At 42.9% G+C, this 15368-nt stretch overlaps 1 protein-coding gene across 2 annotated transcripts in view; it reads right to left on the reverse strand.

Moving 5' to 3' along the window:
- The window catches only part of dock11 (dedicator of cytokinesis 11), an 88612-nt gene that overhangs the window by 64268 nt on the left and 8976 nt on the right, over positions 1-15368 (reverse strand). For both annotated transcript variants that reach the window (XM_039609327.1, XM_039609326.1), the window contains exons 3-16: positions 15059-15148; positions 14327-14409; positions 13832-13898; positions 12582-12677; positions 11250-11384; positions 10413-10596; positions 9413-9492; positions 7569-7652; positions 7248-7388; positions 5660-5932; positions 2072-2194; positions 1900-1982; positions 753-875; positions 450-526 (exon numbers count right to left, since the gene is read on the reverse strand). In XM_039609327.1, coding sequence (XP_039465261.1) covers positions 450-526; positions 753-875; positions 1900-1982; positions 2072-2194; positions 5660-5932; positions 7248-7388; positions 7569-7652; positions 9413-9492; positions 10413-10596; positions 11250-11384; positions 12582-12677; positions 13832-13898; positions 14327-14409; positions 15059-15148 — 1639 coding nt within the window. The remainder of the gene's footprint in view (positions 1-449; positions 527-752; positions 876-1899; positions 1983-2071; positions 2195-5659; positions 5933-7247; positions 7389-7568; positions 7653-9412; positions 9493-10412; positions 10597-11249; positions 11385-12581; positions 12678-13831; positions 13899-14326; positions 14410-15058; positions 15149-15368) is intronic.

The following is a 15368-nucleotide window of genomic DNA, read 5'->3' on the forward strand; positions in this document are numbered from 1 at the left end:
TCAAAGAACATGCTAACAAGGCTTTTACAAGGCAGCATCCAGCATGCTAATAGCTGATCACTCTTAGTGGAAATCTGAAGGAACAGAGTGTCTGCTCCAACCTGTGCTTGTGCTATTTTCACTTTAGCGTCCCACCCTGCAGCTGTTTCAGCAGAACTACGGAGACCCACACTGGCTTAATAGTGCAGGCTTCATGGATCAGAAAGTGGCTAAATGATCATTTATGTCTCCTATTGAACATCACTGGGATATACTAGGCTGATCAGAGGCAGTGACCCCTGCATATCTGCAGGCTACACTCATTCAGGAATGGAGATCATTTCCTCAACATCAGACCCAGACACTCGACAGACAGGTAGCTGCTTGCATCCCATGCAGAGACGGCCAATGTAAAACCATTTAATGGAATTGTTGGGTTTTATGCAGTGACACACCACAAAGCTGCTTACTTGAGAAATCAGGCGGGACACACTCGATGGTGACGTTCAGCTGTCCAGGGATGATCTGAAGTTTGCTTTTCTCTGGTCTGACAGGGAAAAGGAGATTCAGTACAAGATCAGTGTCCTTTTAAGGGTTTAGTGTGCTTTATATGTGATGACCTCCCTAATGACAATCCTGGGTGAGTAGCACTTCCTCTTAGGCAATGGCAAGTGAAATATAGACCTAAAGGCATAAGTGTACCCCTGGATGACGGTTTTGTGCCACAGTAACTAAGCGCTAGCTTAAATAGCAGAGGAGTGGTGTTGACTCACTTCCTGATGTCGGCCAGCAGCTTGATGAGGTCATCAGTCGAGATTTTGCTGCTGTCTTGGCGATAGAGAGGAGAAAACTTCCCATCCATATCCAGGCTGCCCTGAGCATCTTTGAACACCTGCCTGCAACCACAACACACATGGTTCATTACAGTTCTCGCCTCACACGTGCAACCAAATACCAACATTTTTATTCAGGGTTAAATCCAGCAGGTCTGTGTTAGTGTTATGGTACAAATCTAATGTAAACAGGATGCTTTTAACATCCAGCAATTCAGCAGAAGAATGAAGTGAAGTATGAAGGAATGTTTTGCTTTCACTGTTTGAAAAAACTTAATTTCTTCGTGTATGTTCTATTAAAGAGTTACTTGCTCCTGTACACACAGACTTCCCTGCTGCCCTGTGTTTCTATGTTTTTGTTACTTTTGTTCTTCTTCCAGATTATAGTTTAGAAAGGGGCTTTTTGTCTTTGTGTGATCTCTACTGGATATCTGGATATATGTCAGTGGGTTCTAACATTTTCGAATGAAGCCTGAAGACTCTTAATCATTTTTCACACTATTTAGAAAAAGGTGTGACTTCTGTGCTGGCCTGGAGTATTTTTATAGCTCACAACATTACCAGTTACATGTGAAAGCCTCCACTAGGCCTGCAGGCTTGGGGTGGGGATGAGGGTGGAGATGGGGGTGGGGATGGGGGCGGGGTGAACTGTCAGGCTCGTAAAATCTGTCACAGATTCTAATTTCACATCAAGACCGGACAGTTCCTGGAAGTTTTCTGTGCTGCCTTTCATTAGCTGCACTTCCAACAGCAGCTAATAAAAAGCAGAAAAGACTGCTCTTCATTATGGATGTTGAATTCCATAACTGGAATATCGTAATATAAAGTTTATCAATATAATCCAGATCAAACTGGATCAGCAAACAAGTAAATGTTCTTTTACACAAACTTTATTTAACCTCAAAGTTGAGAAATTCCTAAACTTTTGGGATCCAAAAAGTAAATATTATCTTATTATCTATGACACTGTATGATGTTATTATGCTCATGCCTTTGCACATGTTCACATGAGATCACTCCAGAGTTGAATCAAAACAGATTATTTAGAAGACTGCGAGGTTTGACTCATGAATTATTTCTGTCTTACTTGGCAGCCCAAGCAAACGGCATCCTGTACTGGCCCAAGCGTTGGCATGTCTGCTTGGCACCTTTGAGCACCTTCTGAGCAGTCTGAGGAGACACGGGAAAGACATCATCAAGTCAACACCGGAGCGGTTTCCACCGTCTCCTCTACGAGGTCAAAATTCACTGCAGCGTACCTTAGTGATGTCAGAGGTTTTCATGTATGGCTCAGCGCAGTGGGTGATGCCATTCTGTAACACCTTCTCCACACGGGCCACCAGGAAGATGTCTGCATGTGGGTTAGTCACTGAAAAGATACCCTGCAAAAGAGAGGGAGAAATGACTGAGGAGGCCTAGCAAACAAGACATGTGGTTGGGATTTGATTTGGCAGCTTTCGAGGGTCTTTTCTTAGAACGCTCTTCCTAGAAATCTGCTACTGTGAGAATGGAGAGGAGAGATGCCGAGTTCTCTGAAGAGAAACTCTGAATACAAATGTGGCCAAAGTTTCAAATGATGACGCCAACCTATCAGACTGCTCAACACGTTCTCACTCCCAAAGCGTAACATTTCACGCTAGGTGACAAATCGTTGGTATATTATGCTTCCAGGCACAGAACACATCCCTATATTACAAAATCGGAAAAATGAATAAACGTACATCTACACATGTACGTTTATTCTACTTAAATCGCTTTGGAAAACAATATCTAACGTCATTAAAGTGGTGATTAAGGTTAGGGATAAGGTTATGGTTAGGGTTAGAATACATGGCTGGAACGTCTGTACTGCAGGACCATCGTTCTACTGGATTTCATCCACAACCCGGCGCGTAGGATAGGAACGCGGAAGGTTCGAGTTCCCATGGAACACCTCGGGAAGTGACAAATCGTCGGTATATTACGCCTTGGGAGTGAGAACGGTCTGGACTGCTAAATGCTGTTCCTGGTTGGGGGGTGTTCTGTTCACAGCTCTGTATGATGACAGTGAAAACAGATATCCCTAACATGGTCATGCCAGGAACACAGTTGTGGGCACAGAAGCTTGAACGGTTGCTGACCTCCTGTTTGGAAGGGTCATCCAATCAAGTGTGTGTGTGTGTGAGAGGTAAAAGGAATTTAAAGGTGTGGAATAAAGCGCTGTATGAATGTGTGATAGTGTAAAAGCGCTGTGACAACAGCTCCACAAATATAAGCATAAAAGGGTCAAGTTCAACTGTTTTCACTCTTAAATTCATCCCTTGCTTCTCTGTGAGATCGATTCAAGGGAAGTGGCTGATGCTAAAGCTGTACAGGAAAACCACATGGTGCTCACACGTCTATTTAAGGGCCGATGAGATGCGTCTGCATTTAAGCTTCCAAGTTCAAGTAAAGCAAGCAATCGAAAGGCGACAGTAACTACAATCAGACTAAGCTATGCTGCTCGCACTGATATGACTAATAAAAACTTCAATAGAAATTTCTGGAAATAGAAAAAAAAAGTCTAACCATAAGTGACAAAAAAGTGATTGACAGTACCAAGGAAGCAGCTGATTCAGATGCAGACATAACAATCTGGACATTACTAACACATATCTTTAAGGAGGCTAGCATGCTGCCAGTCACAGACACACAAACACAGAGCAGGGTTACACTCCAGGCCATAAGCCTGTCCATCCTCTGTCCTCATTCACAGCCCTTAAAACCACACACAGCTGCTTTTGCTTTCAGTTTTTGACGTTATTTGCTGCTCACTGCTCACTGTCGACCAGTTCTTACAGTGTGGTTAAAAAAAAGCTTGTAAATGCTCCATTTGGGCATTAAACTTTCCTCATAGTTCATAAACAGTGTCACATCCTTTTTGTGCAAAGATAAACCATCCCACTGCTGAAAATCCTGAAACGCTTAGTAATACTCAAATGGGTAAGATTTGGGATTTGCGTAATAAAGAGGGTCCAGAGGCTGTGGCGTCCTCCTGAGAGCTACTGCAGAGATGAGAGGTGAAGCCTGTGTCCTTGGAACACACCCAATGCACCTAAATTAAACTGTGGTCTGCAGACCTATAATAGCACACTAATCACAGAGGCAGGAGCCGCTCTGTTTGTATACATATATTTGTGTGTACATGTGTGTTCTGCTGGTGCTCCACAGATGTTTCTGGCAGAGAAGTCCAAAAATGAAACACATAGAAAACGTTTTCATGCCTGTAGCTTTAAGGCGGCCTGCTGCTGGTTTGCTGGCTGCAGAAATCGTGCGTGTGTCACTCTCTGCCCTGATTCATCCCCTCGTCTCTGAGCTGTTCCTGCTTTTTGCTCCACTGTTCATCAACTCGTGTCTCCCGTCATGGAAATGGAAAGTGAGCTTGTTTTATAACCGCTGCTGGTTTGTACCAGGCACCAGTCCTGTTGAGTGACTTCACCACTGTAACGGGCCAAGCGGCCAGAGGTAAAGAACAGGCCGTGTGTACGCCGAGCTCACAGCACCTGCAAATGTTTGCAGAAGGGCCTGAGCCAAGAGTAACACTCACACATGCACATTATTTCTCCCCAAATAAACTCTAGACTTAAAATACCGCAAAACGAAGTGACAGGACATAAAGCTTACATCCCGAGGCCTGAGCTCACATCAGGAAGCACAGTGATTCTGAAATCACTTGCAAATGTTCACCGAATGAGCCGAACGGGATCCTTTCACAGGTCTTTAGGTCTGGTTGGGGACCAAAGGCTGGCGTGTGACACATTCAGCGTTGTCTAGCATGACAGTGGAGAAAAGAATGAAAACAAAAAAAGATCATGCACTGGCCAAAACAGCTAACTCACTGTACACACAGTGTCAGCAGTCCTGACTGAGGCCAGGACTGTGCTGGGCCAGCTGCAACCAATATGGCAAAGCTCAACCTATGTGACAGAACTAGATGAGAGTTCAACAGTGTGTAGACATTTTAAAGATTAAGCATGACAGAGGGCCGCCTCCAACCATCAACTTGGCTTGGAAAAGTGCAGAAAGTGATAAAAACAATGCAAGACAAATGATTTCTGTAAATTCTAGCTCATAAAACCATCATTTGCTTGTGTTTTATTCAGTCACTCATTACTCTTTATTTGTTGCATGCTTCTACTTGCTCTGTCTAAGAAGAGAGTTACTCAAAGACACGTTTTCCCTCTTCTTGTAAGAGCGATCTACTCTTCATGTTTCAACGTGAAAGTTTATTGGGGGTTTTTCAGGTTTGCTAAAGGTATAAAAACATGAAAACAATTATAGTAGTCCTAATTTTCTGTCAAATATTTCCTGTTATGGAGCCCCACCCAAATAAAATAACACTCATTTTCAGTGTATTCTATATGTAAGCTAACTGACCATAGATCACGTAAAAACCAGATGCAGAGTTCAGTCTCAGTTTCACATCAACTAAACCTCTAACGCAGCAGGATGACAAACATGCCGGATCTCTTTTTAATAACCCAGCTGCAGCACCAACCTGCTTTTGTCTGACATAATAAATCTTCCTAACAACAACAAATCAACAGAAAAACAAAAAGTGTTACCCAGACTACAGAAAAATTGCCTTTAAACTACCAGCTCTAAAGGTTTACATAGAAAGACTGAGATCGTGTTTATATTTGTACTTTCTGTAGTATTTAATTTCACAACAGTGTTGCGAAGAGCACAGAACATTTTGTTTTCCACGCAGCATGATCTGTATCAATGACCCAGTGTGACTCAGCTTTCACACCCAGTTCTGACTGTGTGACTCAGCTGCAGTCACTTTCTCTATCAGACACCTGTCTATATGCTATTATAGTTCCTACCTGAGTGGGGAAGCGCAGCAGAGCCTCTGCCACCCTCTGAAGCAGCGGCAGGCCGTTTCCTTTCCCTGAGTCTCCGTTCACGAGGACTCCTCCCTGTCCCCCATCCTTCACGCCTCCACCGCCGTCCGAGTCAGATGAAGGAGACGCCTGGGCGGAGGTGTCGGTGAGCATCTCCCTCACAGATGGCGGGTTGAGCTCAACGTGGAAGTCGGCCGAGATTTTGCAGCTCTTGGAGACATCGAAGAGAGCAAGGCTGATGAAGAACGGTTCCACCTGCGAGTCAGCAGAAGGACGGTTACAGGCTGCAGTCCAGCACGTACCTTTATTACTTTACAACATTTCACTTTAAGACAAAATCTCAGAAACCAGCTCTTATGAGTCTTTAGTTTTAGCATGAATTAAGTGCACACACTTCACACCAGTAATGCAGCCTGCTAACATCAGCTAGCAACCTTTTGCCCAAATATGGTCACTTCTGGGTCCAACCAACATGCAAAGTCTTACTAAACATGAGAGTCATATGTGTGAGCTAATGAATAAATATATAATTATTATAATGGGATTCAATGGATAGGTTTAATCAGTTCAATCTGTAATAATCAAAATTCTAGATTCAGACAAAACATTTATGGATAAATGTCTAAAAATATGTATATTCTCTCAGTGTGTCATCCTCAAGCACAAGCAAAAAGTTTTCTATTTTGGAAACCTGCAATTCCTGCATGATGGACAAAATCGCTCCATCCAGGGAACTTTAAAGCTGGCTGAGACTGCCGAGGGAAAGAAGGGATGGAAGAAGAGGAGGGAACGAGAGCGTGTGCTGCTTCCAAACCACAAATGAGTCAGATGATTTCTCCTGCCAGCCTTTCTAATGCATCAGCAAGCAGGAGAAGGAGGAGGGGGAGAAGTTGGTCTATGTTTTATATTTAAAGCGATCTGCCCTGTCAAAGGCAGAGCTCACATATGCTCAAAAATGCTGGCTCATGCTACTGAGAGCTCCTCATCCGGCACACATTAAACCTTTTTGCATGACCCTCCATGCCTCAGGCTTAAATAAAGAAAGATTTGTTTTAGTGCTAATGCAACAATATCGAGTTGCGTTATCCTAGTTTGGCTACTTCCGTTGCTTCCAGCCAGACCGACATGAATTATGAAGGTGTATTATGTGGGGCAGCACTACAGAGGGAGAGGCTGGCGGAAAATCTGCAGTGTGAAGAGGAAAGCTGCGTATTGCAGTTAAGAAACGTATCCTCCTCAGGTTCAGGCTGTAATTCACTTTCAAAGCCATAGATTTCAACCTGGCGATATACCTTTAGAAGGAGTAGTGATGTACTCTGTTGAACATATGTCTTAATCTATAATGAGCCATTATGCTACCTCACAGTCTCAGCATGAAGAGATAATATCTGGTTTCAACTCTCTTCAGCTCTTGACGCTTTAAAGAGCAGGTAGATGGAGCGACTGTGCTCAAAGCCATCCTATTTAAAACTGCGGCCATGATTCATCTTTTTTTACCTGTTTAATCTAACAGTAGCACAAGTAACAAACCACAGAACAGCTGTGTTGTGGAACAAAGGTGATGACATACATTGGTAAGGACACCGTCACCCTTCTCATTCACGCAGCCCTGCAGACTGAAGGTGAGGTCGTGGCAGCTGACCACTATACGTCGACCAAAACGCTCCTCGAAGGGCTTCACGTCTGGCTCGATCCCAGAGAAGTCCAGCCTCTGGATATCAGGGAGGAGGAGAGTGAGAAAGCAGGAGAGGGGAGAGAGCGATCCCGCGGAGAGGAGGGAGGATGAGCGTCAGGAGTTGGAAAGGGGAGGAGAGATCAAACAGGGTGAATCAATAGTGAAATAAATAAATCATAAGAAAGCCAAGCATTTTAAAGGAATAACCTTTTGTACCTGTGTCTCAGGATCCAGAGAAGAGAGCTTCAGCCTGCCTTCGTTCCTGTTCATCTTACTGAGCTGGTCTGTCTCCCTGGTGTACTGCAGACAGACAGCAGCAATGTAAGCGAGGTAAAAATCTATCAGGTGTTTCTTTCTTTTCTTTTTTAACCAGAATTAATTTTATTCAGTCTAAGTTTTCTACAGATTTTTTCCCCATGAATATATTTATCTATACAAAAAAAAACACTGACCAAACAAATGGTGTAAATTTAAAAACCCTACATCGGCTCATTCTCGAGGTATCGCGTTCACAAAGTTGCGCTGGAGTGATGACAACAATACCCCAATCACCCTTTCAGGCTGAGGGATAAACCACACAACAAAACAACACGAAGAACTGTTTCCACAACAAACAGCATTTCCATCTGTTTCTGTTCGATCCACATCCCCGCCAAAACTCTAAATTAAAATATTCAATGCCTTCATGGGCCCTGGCCTCTTTAGGACTCCCGAGTCAAAGAGTTATCATAACGAACTGTTTAACACTTGAAGCAGACATAAACAGGAAGTTATCAACTGATGATATGTTTTAGAGATAAAAGACAAACAAAGCCTGACTTTATTTTATTTTTTTTCTACACAAATATCCAAAATATGTATATAACTCTCAAAAAATCTGTAAGTATCTCTGATACCTTTTGTGAACTATTCTAACACATTAAACAGTAACACTTCAGCTGCTGGGTTCCCTATTTTTTTAGTTGCACACTTTATTTCAACACATTTTTACTGCTTATTTGCATGGTCTTCATTTATGAATGAGGCTGTAACTGGTTCCAGCCAGGTAGAACAGCAGCGCCTACTGTAATGGTCCAGTACAGCGCACTCACTGAGGTGCTTGTAAACTTACACAAACAGAAAAAGACAGAGAAAGGTTGATATGTAGTCAAGGGAGAAAACAAAGGGCGTCCAATGGAGACAAATCAAAGCCTCAGGTTTAGGTAAGAGCCCTCAGAGTCCATTTCTCTCCCCTCTCTCCCTCCCGCTCGCGTCTCTGTTCTCACTGTCTGCTCAGCCTGCAGACAAACTCGACCTTCTTTTACGTGCACAGAGGAAAGCTGTGCTGCAGTGGCCCAGAGCAAACAGAGTGGAACAGCAGCAACAGAGGGTTTTGTTGTTGCTGTGTAGTTTTGGGTTTATAGACACATCAGAGCGGCTCTGTCTCTGACAAACAGGACTCGCACAGAGCACCACAAATAAAAGAGATGCTGAACTTGTTCTGCTTCCGATTCATTTTTTAGATAATGTCTCATTAAAATCATCTCATATGCTTTCTTATTATGTCATTTACTGAAGCGCCACACTGTGATTTAACAAACCACTGATCTGTATTCAGGATTATGCATTTTGTAGCTGTTGCCCACAGGTGGCTGTGAGTCAGACTGTTTTCCTTTGATTTTTGCAGATATCTGCAGCATCACAAAGTACACATGCAAAAACATGATGTGTGCATTTTGTTGAATTTAATGCCTTTAAGTTTGCTCGCTTCTTTTTTCTGTTGTTTTATGTTATGCTAAAGGTTCATAAGGTGACAATCCCCCTTTAGTTTCTGATGGAGGACCTCACCTTTATAGTTTAACACATCCATTCCCATCAGCTACATGGCTGTTTGCAGAGAGCAGCTCTGTGTAGAATTTGCTGAACGTTACTGAAAAGACCCGGCTGTGTCTGTGCTCATAAATTAGCGCGGTGTTAATAGCCACAGAACTTTCCACTCCCTTCAGCACACTAATTTGACCCACTTAGTAAGTCTGGCCCAACTAACACAGCTTAATTAATCATCTATCATTCCTTCATACCTTGATGAGTTCGGTGTGCAAGCTCCTCCCCGAGTTCTCCAGCATGCTCTCGCCTTTACCTTGGCTGGCCGTGTCATCATCTGATTGAAAAGGACAATAACCACACATCAATACATGTAATCCACATGAATGCCTGTTCACCAATAACACCATGCACACCACAAGGGACTTGTGGTGTGCATGGAGCTTCCCTCCCTTAATGCTACTACTTCTTTTCTTCTCCACTTATCCAGTTTCCTCAGTTTTCTTTCTTTCCACACCATTCAGTAATATCAGAATTAGAATACTTTAATAATCCCTAAGGAAATTATATTATGCCAAGTTTTTGGCTAATAGCTCTTTTGATATCATCTTGGTTCAAAAATACTATTTTATGCCTGCCAGCGTGTTATCTTTGGCACTTCTAGTAGATTTAACAAAAGAAATGGGAATAAATTTGTTGTTTTTGCAACAGTCTGCAACAAAGTGCCTAAAGATACAATTTTAAAATGTTTATTTGCCTCTGTCTGCTCTATGTAGACACATTTATTTATCCCAAGTGTCTTTTTTATGGTTGATCGATTCACACGTCCGTGTAAAGGACCTAACAAAAAAATACTCCTCTGACAATGTTCAGTATTGAGTGCCCAAGAAAGACTTTGAAGGACCTTCAGAAAGTCTTGAGAACCATTATTCAAGTTCACTTGAATAGAAGTGAGCGGTGGCTCACGGTTGTTGCACAGTCCCGTATACACAAAGTCCATTGTTCCTCAGTTAGCTGATATACTAGCATGTTATTGTCTCAGGGGCTACAGGTGAAGGAGCCCGCCTGCTAATTGCATATGTGTGACTGTAACGTGGAAACCAATGGAAAAAAACATCACAGGCCTGTGGGTCAGAATCAGTGTACACTGACTATAAAACAATAGAAACGTTTCAATAAGACTATAAATACCATGTTGACTGAAAGATAAAGATAATGTGGACATGTAACTGCTCAATGTGTGGTAGAAGAGCTCACCAAGGACACAGTCCAGCGACTCAGCACCATTCCTCCTGTCCTGGCCAGCCTCTGTGCTGCTCTGCAGAGCCTGTTTCAGTGTGGCCACCCATTCCTCCATCTCTGCCTCACTGTCTGCAGCCAGGAAGTGGCTATAGCGGTCTTGCATCTTAAGCTCAAAGCCATTCCGCCGCATCTTGGGACTCTAAGGAAGAAACATCATTTTTCATTGATTTTAGAGTGGCAGGTGGAATCTGATGAGAATTAGAAGATCTTTGGTACAACTAAATAAGCTGTTAAAAGCGCAGCGTAGGGAATCAAATGTAATCAGAAGAATCTCAACTTTAATTCAGAAACAAACTGAGAGTCAATGCTATTCAGCCATATCCAAACAAAACCTGATTTCCATGCTAAACTCAAGCTTCCTCGTTAAATCCATGAGCCAGAATGAACTCCCTCACTCCCTCCATTCATTTTCTGAGCGTGCTCATTAAACTGAAAGCTTCCTGGCTGCTTGCTCAGGCAGGTCAGCCCTGTCTGAGGAGCAATCAAGGTACTAGGCTGTGCCATGAGCCAGCAACAGCTCTTCATAATCTGCTAGAAGCTGACGTTTCTGCCCAAGTCACTGGAATGCAGCAGATCTGCCCAATTAAAGCAGCCAAAAGCCCCCAAGGCAAAGTAAGACACGGAAACACGCTGAATTTCACGAGGATGGGAGCTCGTGCCAAGTTCTGAAAACTCGCAGTGAGCGCATGAGGGAAATAAACACAGTGAGTTTAATTAGGCACACCAACATGGTCACAAGAGAGAAAAAATCTTTATCCACTGCTGCTGGGTTCCGAATTGTACTGAGTATACCTGGATGACATCTATACAGGAGTCCAGGTAGATGGATCCTTTGGTTTCCTTGCAGTTTTTCTCATCCTTATAAGAGTTGAGGATGTAGGAGCCATCGGGGAGCTGAGACAGGTAGAAGTACCTCCTCTTGAACACCTGCAATGCACAGCAATCCAGAGCAAGTCAGGGAGACTGACAACTCATGACAGCAAAAATATGACACTATGACATGGGACTTCAAGCTCATGTGCTGCCTTGCTAATGTAGTTAAAATTCCAGAATGAAGGGCGGATACAGTGGATACTGCAAGTTATACAGCTGTTTCTTTTAGTACCAGCCTTTTGTTGCCCCTGTCCCAACTTTGGAGATGTGTTCCTGTTATCAAATTCCAAATTAGCTAATATTATTCTTAAAATGGTACCGTTTGTCAGTTCCAACATTTCATATACTTTCACTATCTGAGACTATATCATCATTTAGGTTAGACAGCATTTCTAGTAGATAATGGCAGACAGCTTGTACACAAATTAAGGATGTGGTTTGGGGAAAGCCTCAGAGTATTTCTCATGTATTAATGAGAAGTGAATGAATTGAAAAAAAGAGGGAGGGGCACGAAAAAGAGAAAAAACAGCCTGTAGTGCCGGGGGTGGGTGTATATAGACAGAGAACTGGAGTGGGCATGCATCGAAGCGTAAATTCATATAAATTATCTCCAACTCTGTGTTCTTTTGTTCATAAATTACAGATTCATGAGATGTGCAAATCATTACATTCTGTTTTTATTTACATTTTACATACCACCCCAACTTTTTCAGAACTGGGTTTGTATGTTTCTCATGGCGCTACGTCTCATATGTTGCATGCTGAACTTGTTTGCACGATCCTACAGACATTCAAAACATTCTCAGTTCAATTCAGTTTAACTTTATTCATATACCACCGGTTCACAGTAACAGCAATTTCGAGGTAAATTATGTGGTAAGCTCAAGAATCAGAAATATATGAGTTTAAATCTAATCAGTCAGATTGATCAACCCTGTGAGGCACACGTGGCGACAGTGGGGAGGAAGAACTCCCTTTTAAAAGGAAGAGACTGAGAGCTAAGTGCTTCACTGGGAAAGTACGGGGTCTTTAAGAAATGATGTGGACTGATTATTCAGGACTATGAAATTAAGGGTTTATGCTGGGTGGGACGGTGTTACAGGATAAAGTCACATACAGCGGTGTATCATTTTTCAAGCATGACAAATGTCAGATGCACCTACGCTTCCATCCTGATCTCTACATGTTTGTGCTGTTTCACTTGTTGCTGTTATGCTGTGATAACAGACAGGAGCTCTGGTGCTGACTCACCCTCATGGAGACAGACAGGCTGCTGTTGATGTTGGCTTTCTGAAGCCAGCCCTGCTTCAAGATGCCTCCCCTCTGGGAGCACAGCGATGCCGAGTCCTGACACACAAACACAAACACTTGGCAATCAGCAAAGACGGATTTCATTACTGCGGTCGATTCACGTTAATGCTCCTTGCACATTAAACATTCACTGTACTTGTACACTGTTTGTAGTATTTTCTGACATGAAGAAACAATTATTTTTTCCTGTGGTTGTGAGAACTGTTTGTTGATTAGAGCAGAGCTGTATTAACTTTGTCAGTGAAAAAGCATGAACATAAATCAGTGTATGGGGAGAATTTCTTTGGGATCCCATAAAGTAGTTCATCATAATTCAGGCTTTGTCCTGTCAGTGTAACATCTCCATGTCATACAGTAAATATCATGGGACAGTTCATCACCACCACAGAAAACAAACACACTCACGACAAGGGAGCGACCTGTTAGTGATCACGCTCATACACACAAATGCACACACACGTAATGGTAATGCATCGGGCCACTCGAAGGAATACAACATGCAGAGGTCTAATTAACTTAATGTAAGCCTGGAACTAGAGAAAGAAATCATAACACAGACCAAGAAGGGTTCTTGTACCTTCTCTGACACACACCTCTCTGTCCTCCTGACAGCTGCAGCTCTCAAGTCTATACCTGCTATTCTCATCTACTGACTGAGTGCTATTACCCCATAAAGAGCAAACAATTTACTGGGAGGTCTGTATTAAGGTGCTACTATTCTTATCATCTTATCAACACATGGACGCACAAAAATGCAGAGATAAAATAACAGAAGCCTGAGCTGCCCTCCCTGCTCTCCCTGTGCAGCCAGCAGAGCAGCAGCATTTATTTGCCTTCAGTTAAATTTCCTCTGTCTAAGTTTATCTGCATCTGGCCTGAGGGTAGCAGGGGGAGGAGGATCGATGAGAGCTATTTATAGAAATTATAAGGGTTCTGGTTTCACTGGCCTGCAGTCAGTCTAAGAGGGGGTCGAACGACAAGCCGGAACGTGCAAGACACGGGTAATACCTGCTTCGCTGAGCAGAAGGCTTTGAAATTCTGAGCGAGATTTATAGAAGAGCGCTAAAAGCTATGCATGTGCACACGACACAGTGTGTCCATAAAGGCCTAGTGAGTCAATAGCCTATCATTCCTCCTCCCTGCAGGGAACAACGTCTGTGATCTAACCACACTCAGGCCGCTCTACTCACCTCGTCTTTGGCATCTTCATCGATTTCGAACACATGAGCTGGCAGTTTGTCTGTCTTCAGGCCTTTGCTTTAAAAACACAAAACAGAGGGTGAATGGATGAAGCTGGCCTTTTCCCCCTCTGCTCAGGACAGCTACGTCACATATCTGGGTTCTTTATGTCTTTCTTGTTTGTAACGCTAGATCAGATTACAGATTCCATCATGTCTTTATGTTCAAAAATACTTCTCAAAATTCATGGCTGCAGTGATAAAGCCATTTCCTCAGTAAGCTTTATCACCATGGAAATAAATTCTTTACATCTGGACTGCACCTGCTGTGTGGAGGAACATCTGGCTGAACATCAGAGCTACACTAACACATGGATCCAGCTGAGGAAATCCTCTGCTTGTTACACATCTGGCTGTTTTACCTTATTTTAACCTGTATATTTTCCCATATATCCAAACTACATTTTATTCAGTTTATTCCACTCATTTCTGTCTCATGTTCCTTACCTTGGCAACATGCGGAAGTCTCCAGAATAAGCCTCGTATTTGTAGTTGATTACGTGCCAGTCGGTGTTGTACATCCTAATGCACTGCAGAACACACAGAGCTGGATTAGCAGTGGATACGTTCAAATGGAACAAGGAAGCCATACCAGCAAGCAGACCTTTTTTTAATGACTGTAAATCACGGAGGAGGATTTTGGGGTGACAAATCCACCTCAATCATTTATTCATGAACTCAAAATACAAGCCTGCAAAGCATCAGATAGTTTTAAGTGGACTTTTTGTGTTTTTAATTCAGCACAGAACTGCACGCAAAAGTCTCCTGCAAGTCATCTGAATGGATCTTTGTTCAATAAATGCTGACCAAGCCCAGGGTCTGTTTTAACTACCCCTATGACAGTTGTTTCCGTGCTACATCGCAGTCATGACGGCTGGCAGATGAACACAGATTTAAAGCCTGGCAGAGCAGCAGTGTATGACTGCATCATGCCAGAGAAGTCTGTTTTTCATTGCTAATACAGTATTTCATCAGCGTAGCACGTGTTTACGACTGGACGGTGAGTACTCCCGTTTCTTTATGAGCTCCCAGTGAACACGTCAGGGTCAGTATCATGCAGGCTGGTGTGAAATCATCAAGAAACAGCCTGTTATGTTGATCATTTTTACTCGTATTCTTTACTGAGCAGATTGTAATTAATGATATATATGAATATATAATGCAAAATAACTGTAGTACCTCTTTGGCAAACAGACTCCTAGCCTCCCGCTCGGCATTCTGGGGCACAGAGGGAACAACGGTCCTCCTCTGCCGGGAGATCTGAGACTCCTGTACGCATGCAAACACAAAATGAGCCACATGTGAATTCACATGCATGGTGCATGATGGAATAGTTGTCATAGCATCAAACACGGGAAAAGAGAATGAGAGAAAACAGAACACAAAGATACAAAGAAACAAATTCTCTCAGGACGAAGGAGAAGAGTAGACACAAACAGATGCACCACTAGAACAAAACCACATGTGTCTGAAGCAACAGCAATAAATA

Source organism: Oreochromis aureus, linkage group 3, assembly GCF_013358895.1.
Source record: "Oreochromis aureus strain Israel breed Guangdong linkage group 3, ZZ_aureus, whole genome shotgun sequence".
NCBI classification, from domain to species: Eukaryota; Metazoa; Chordata; class Actinopteri; order Cichliformes; family Cichlidae; genus Oreochromis; species Oreochromis aureus.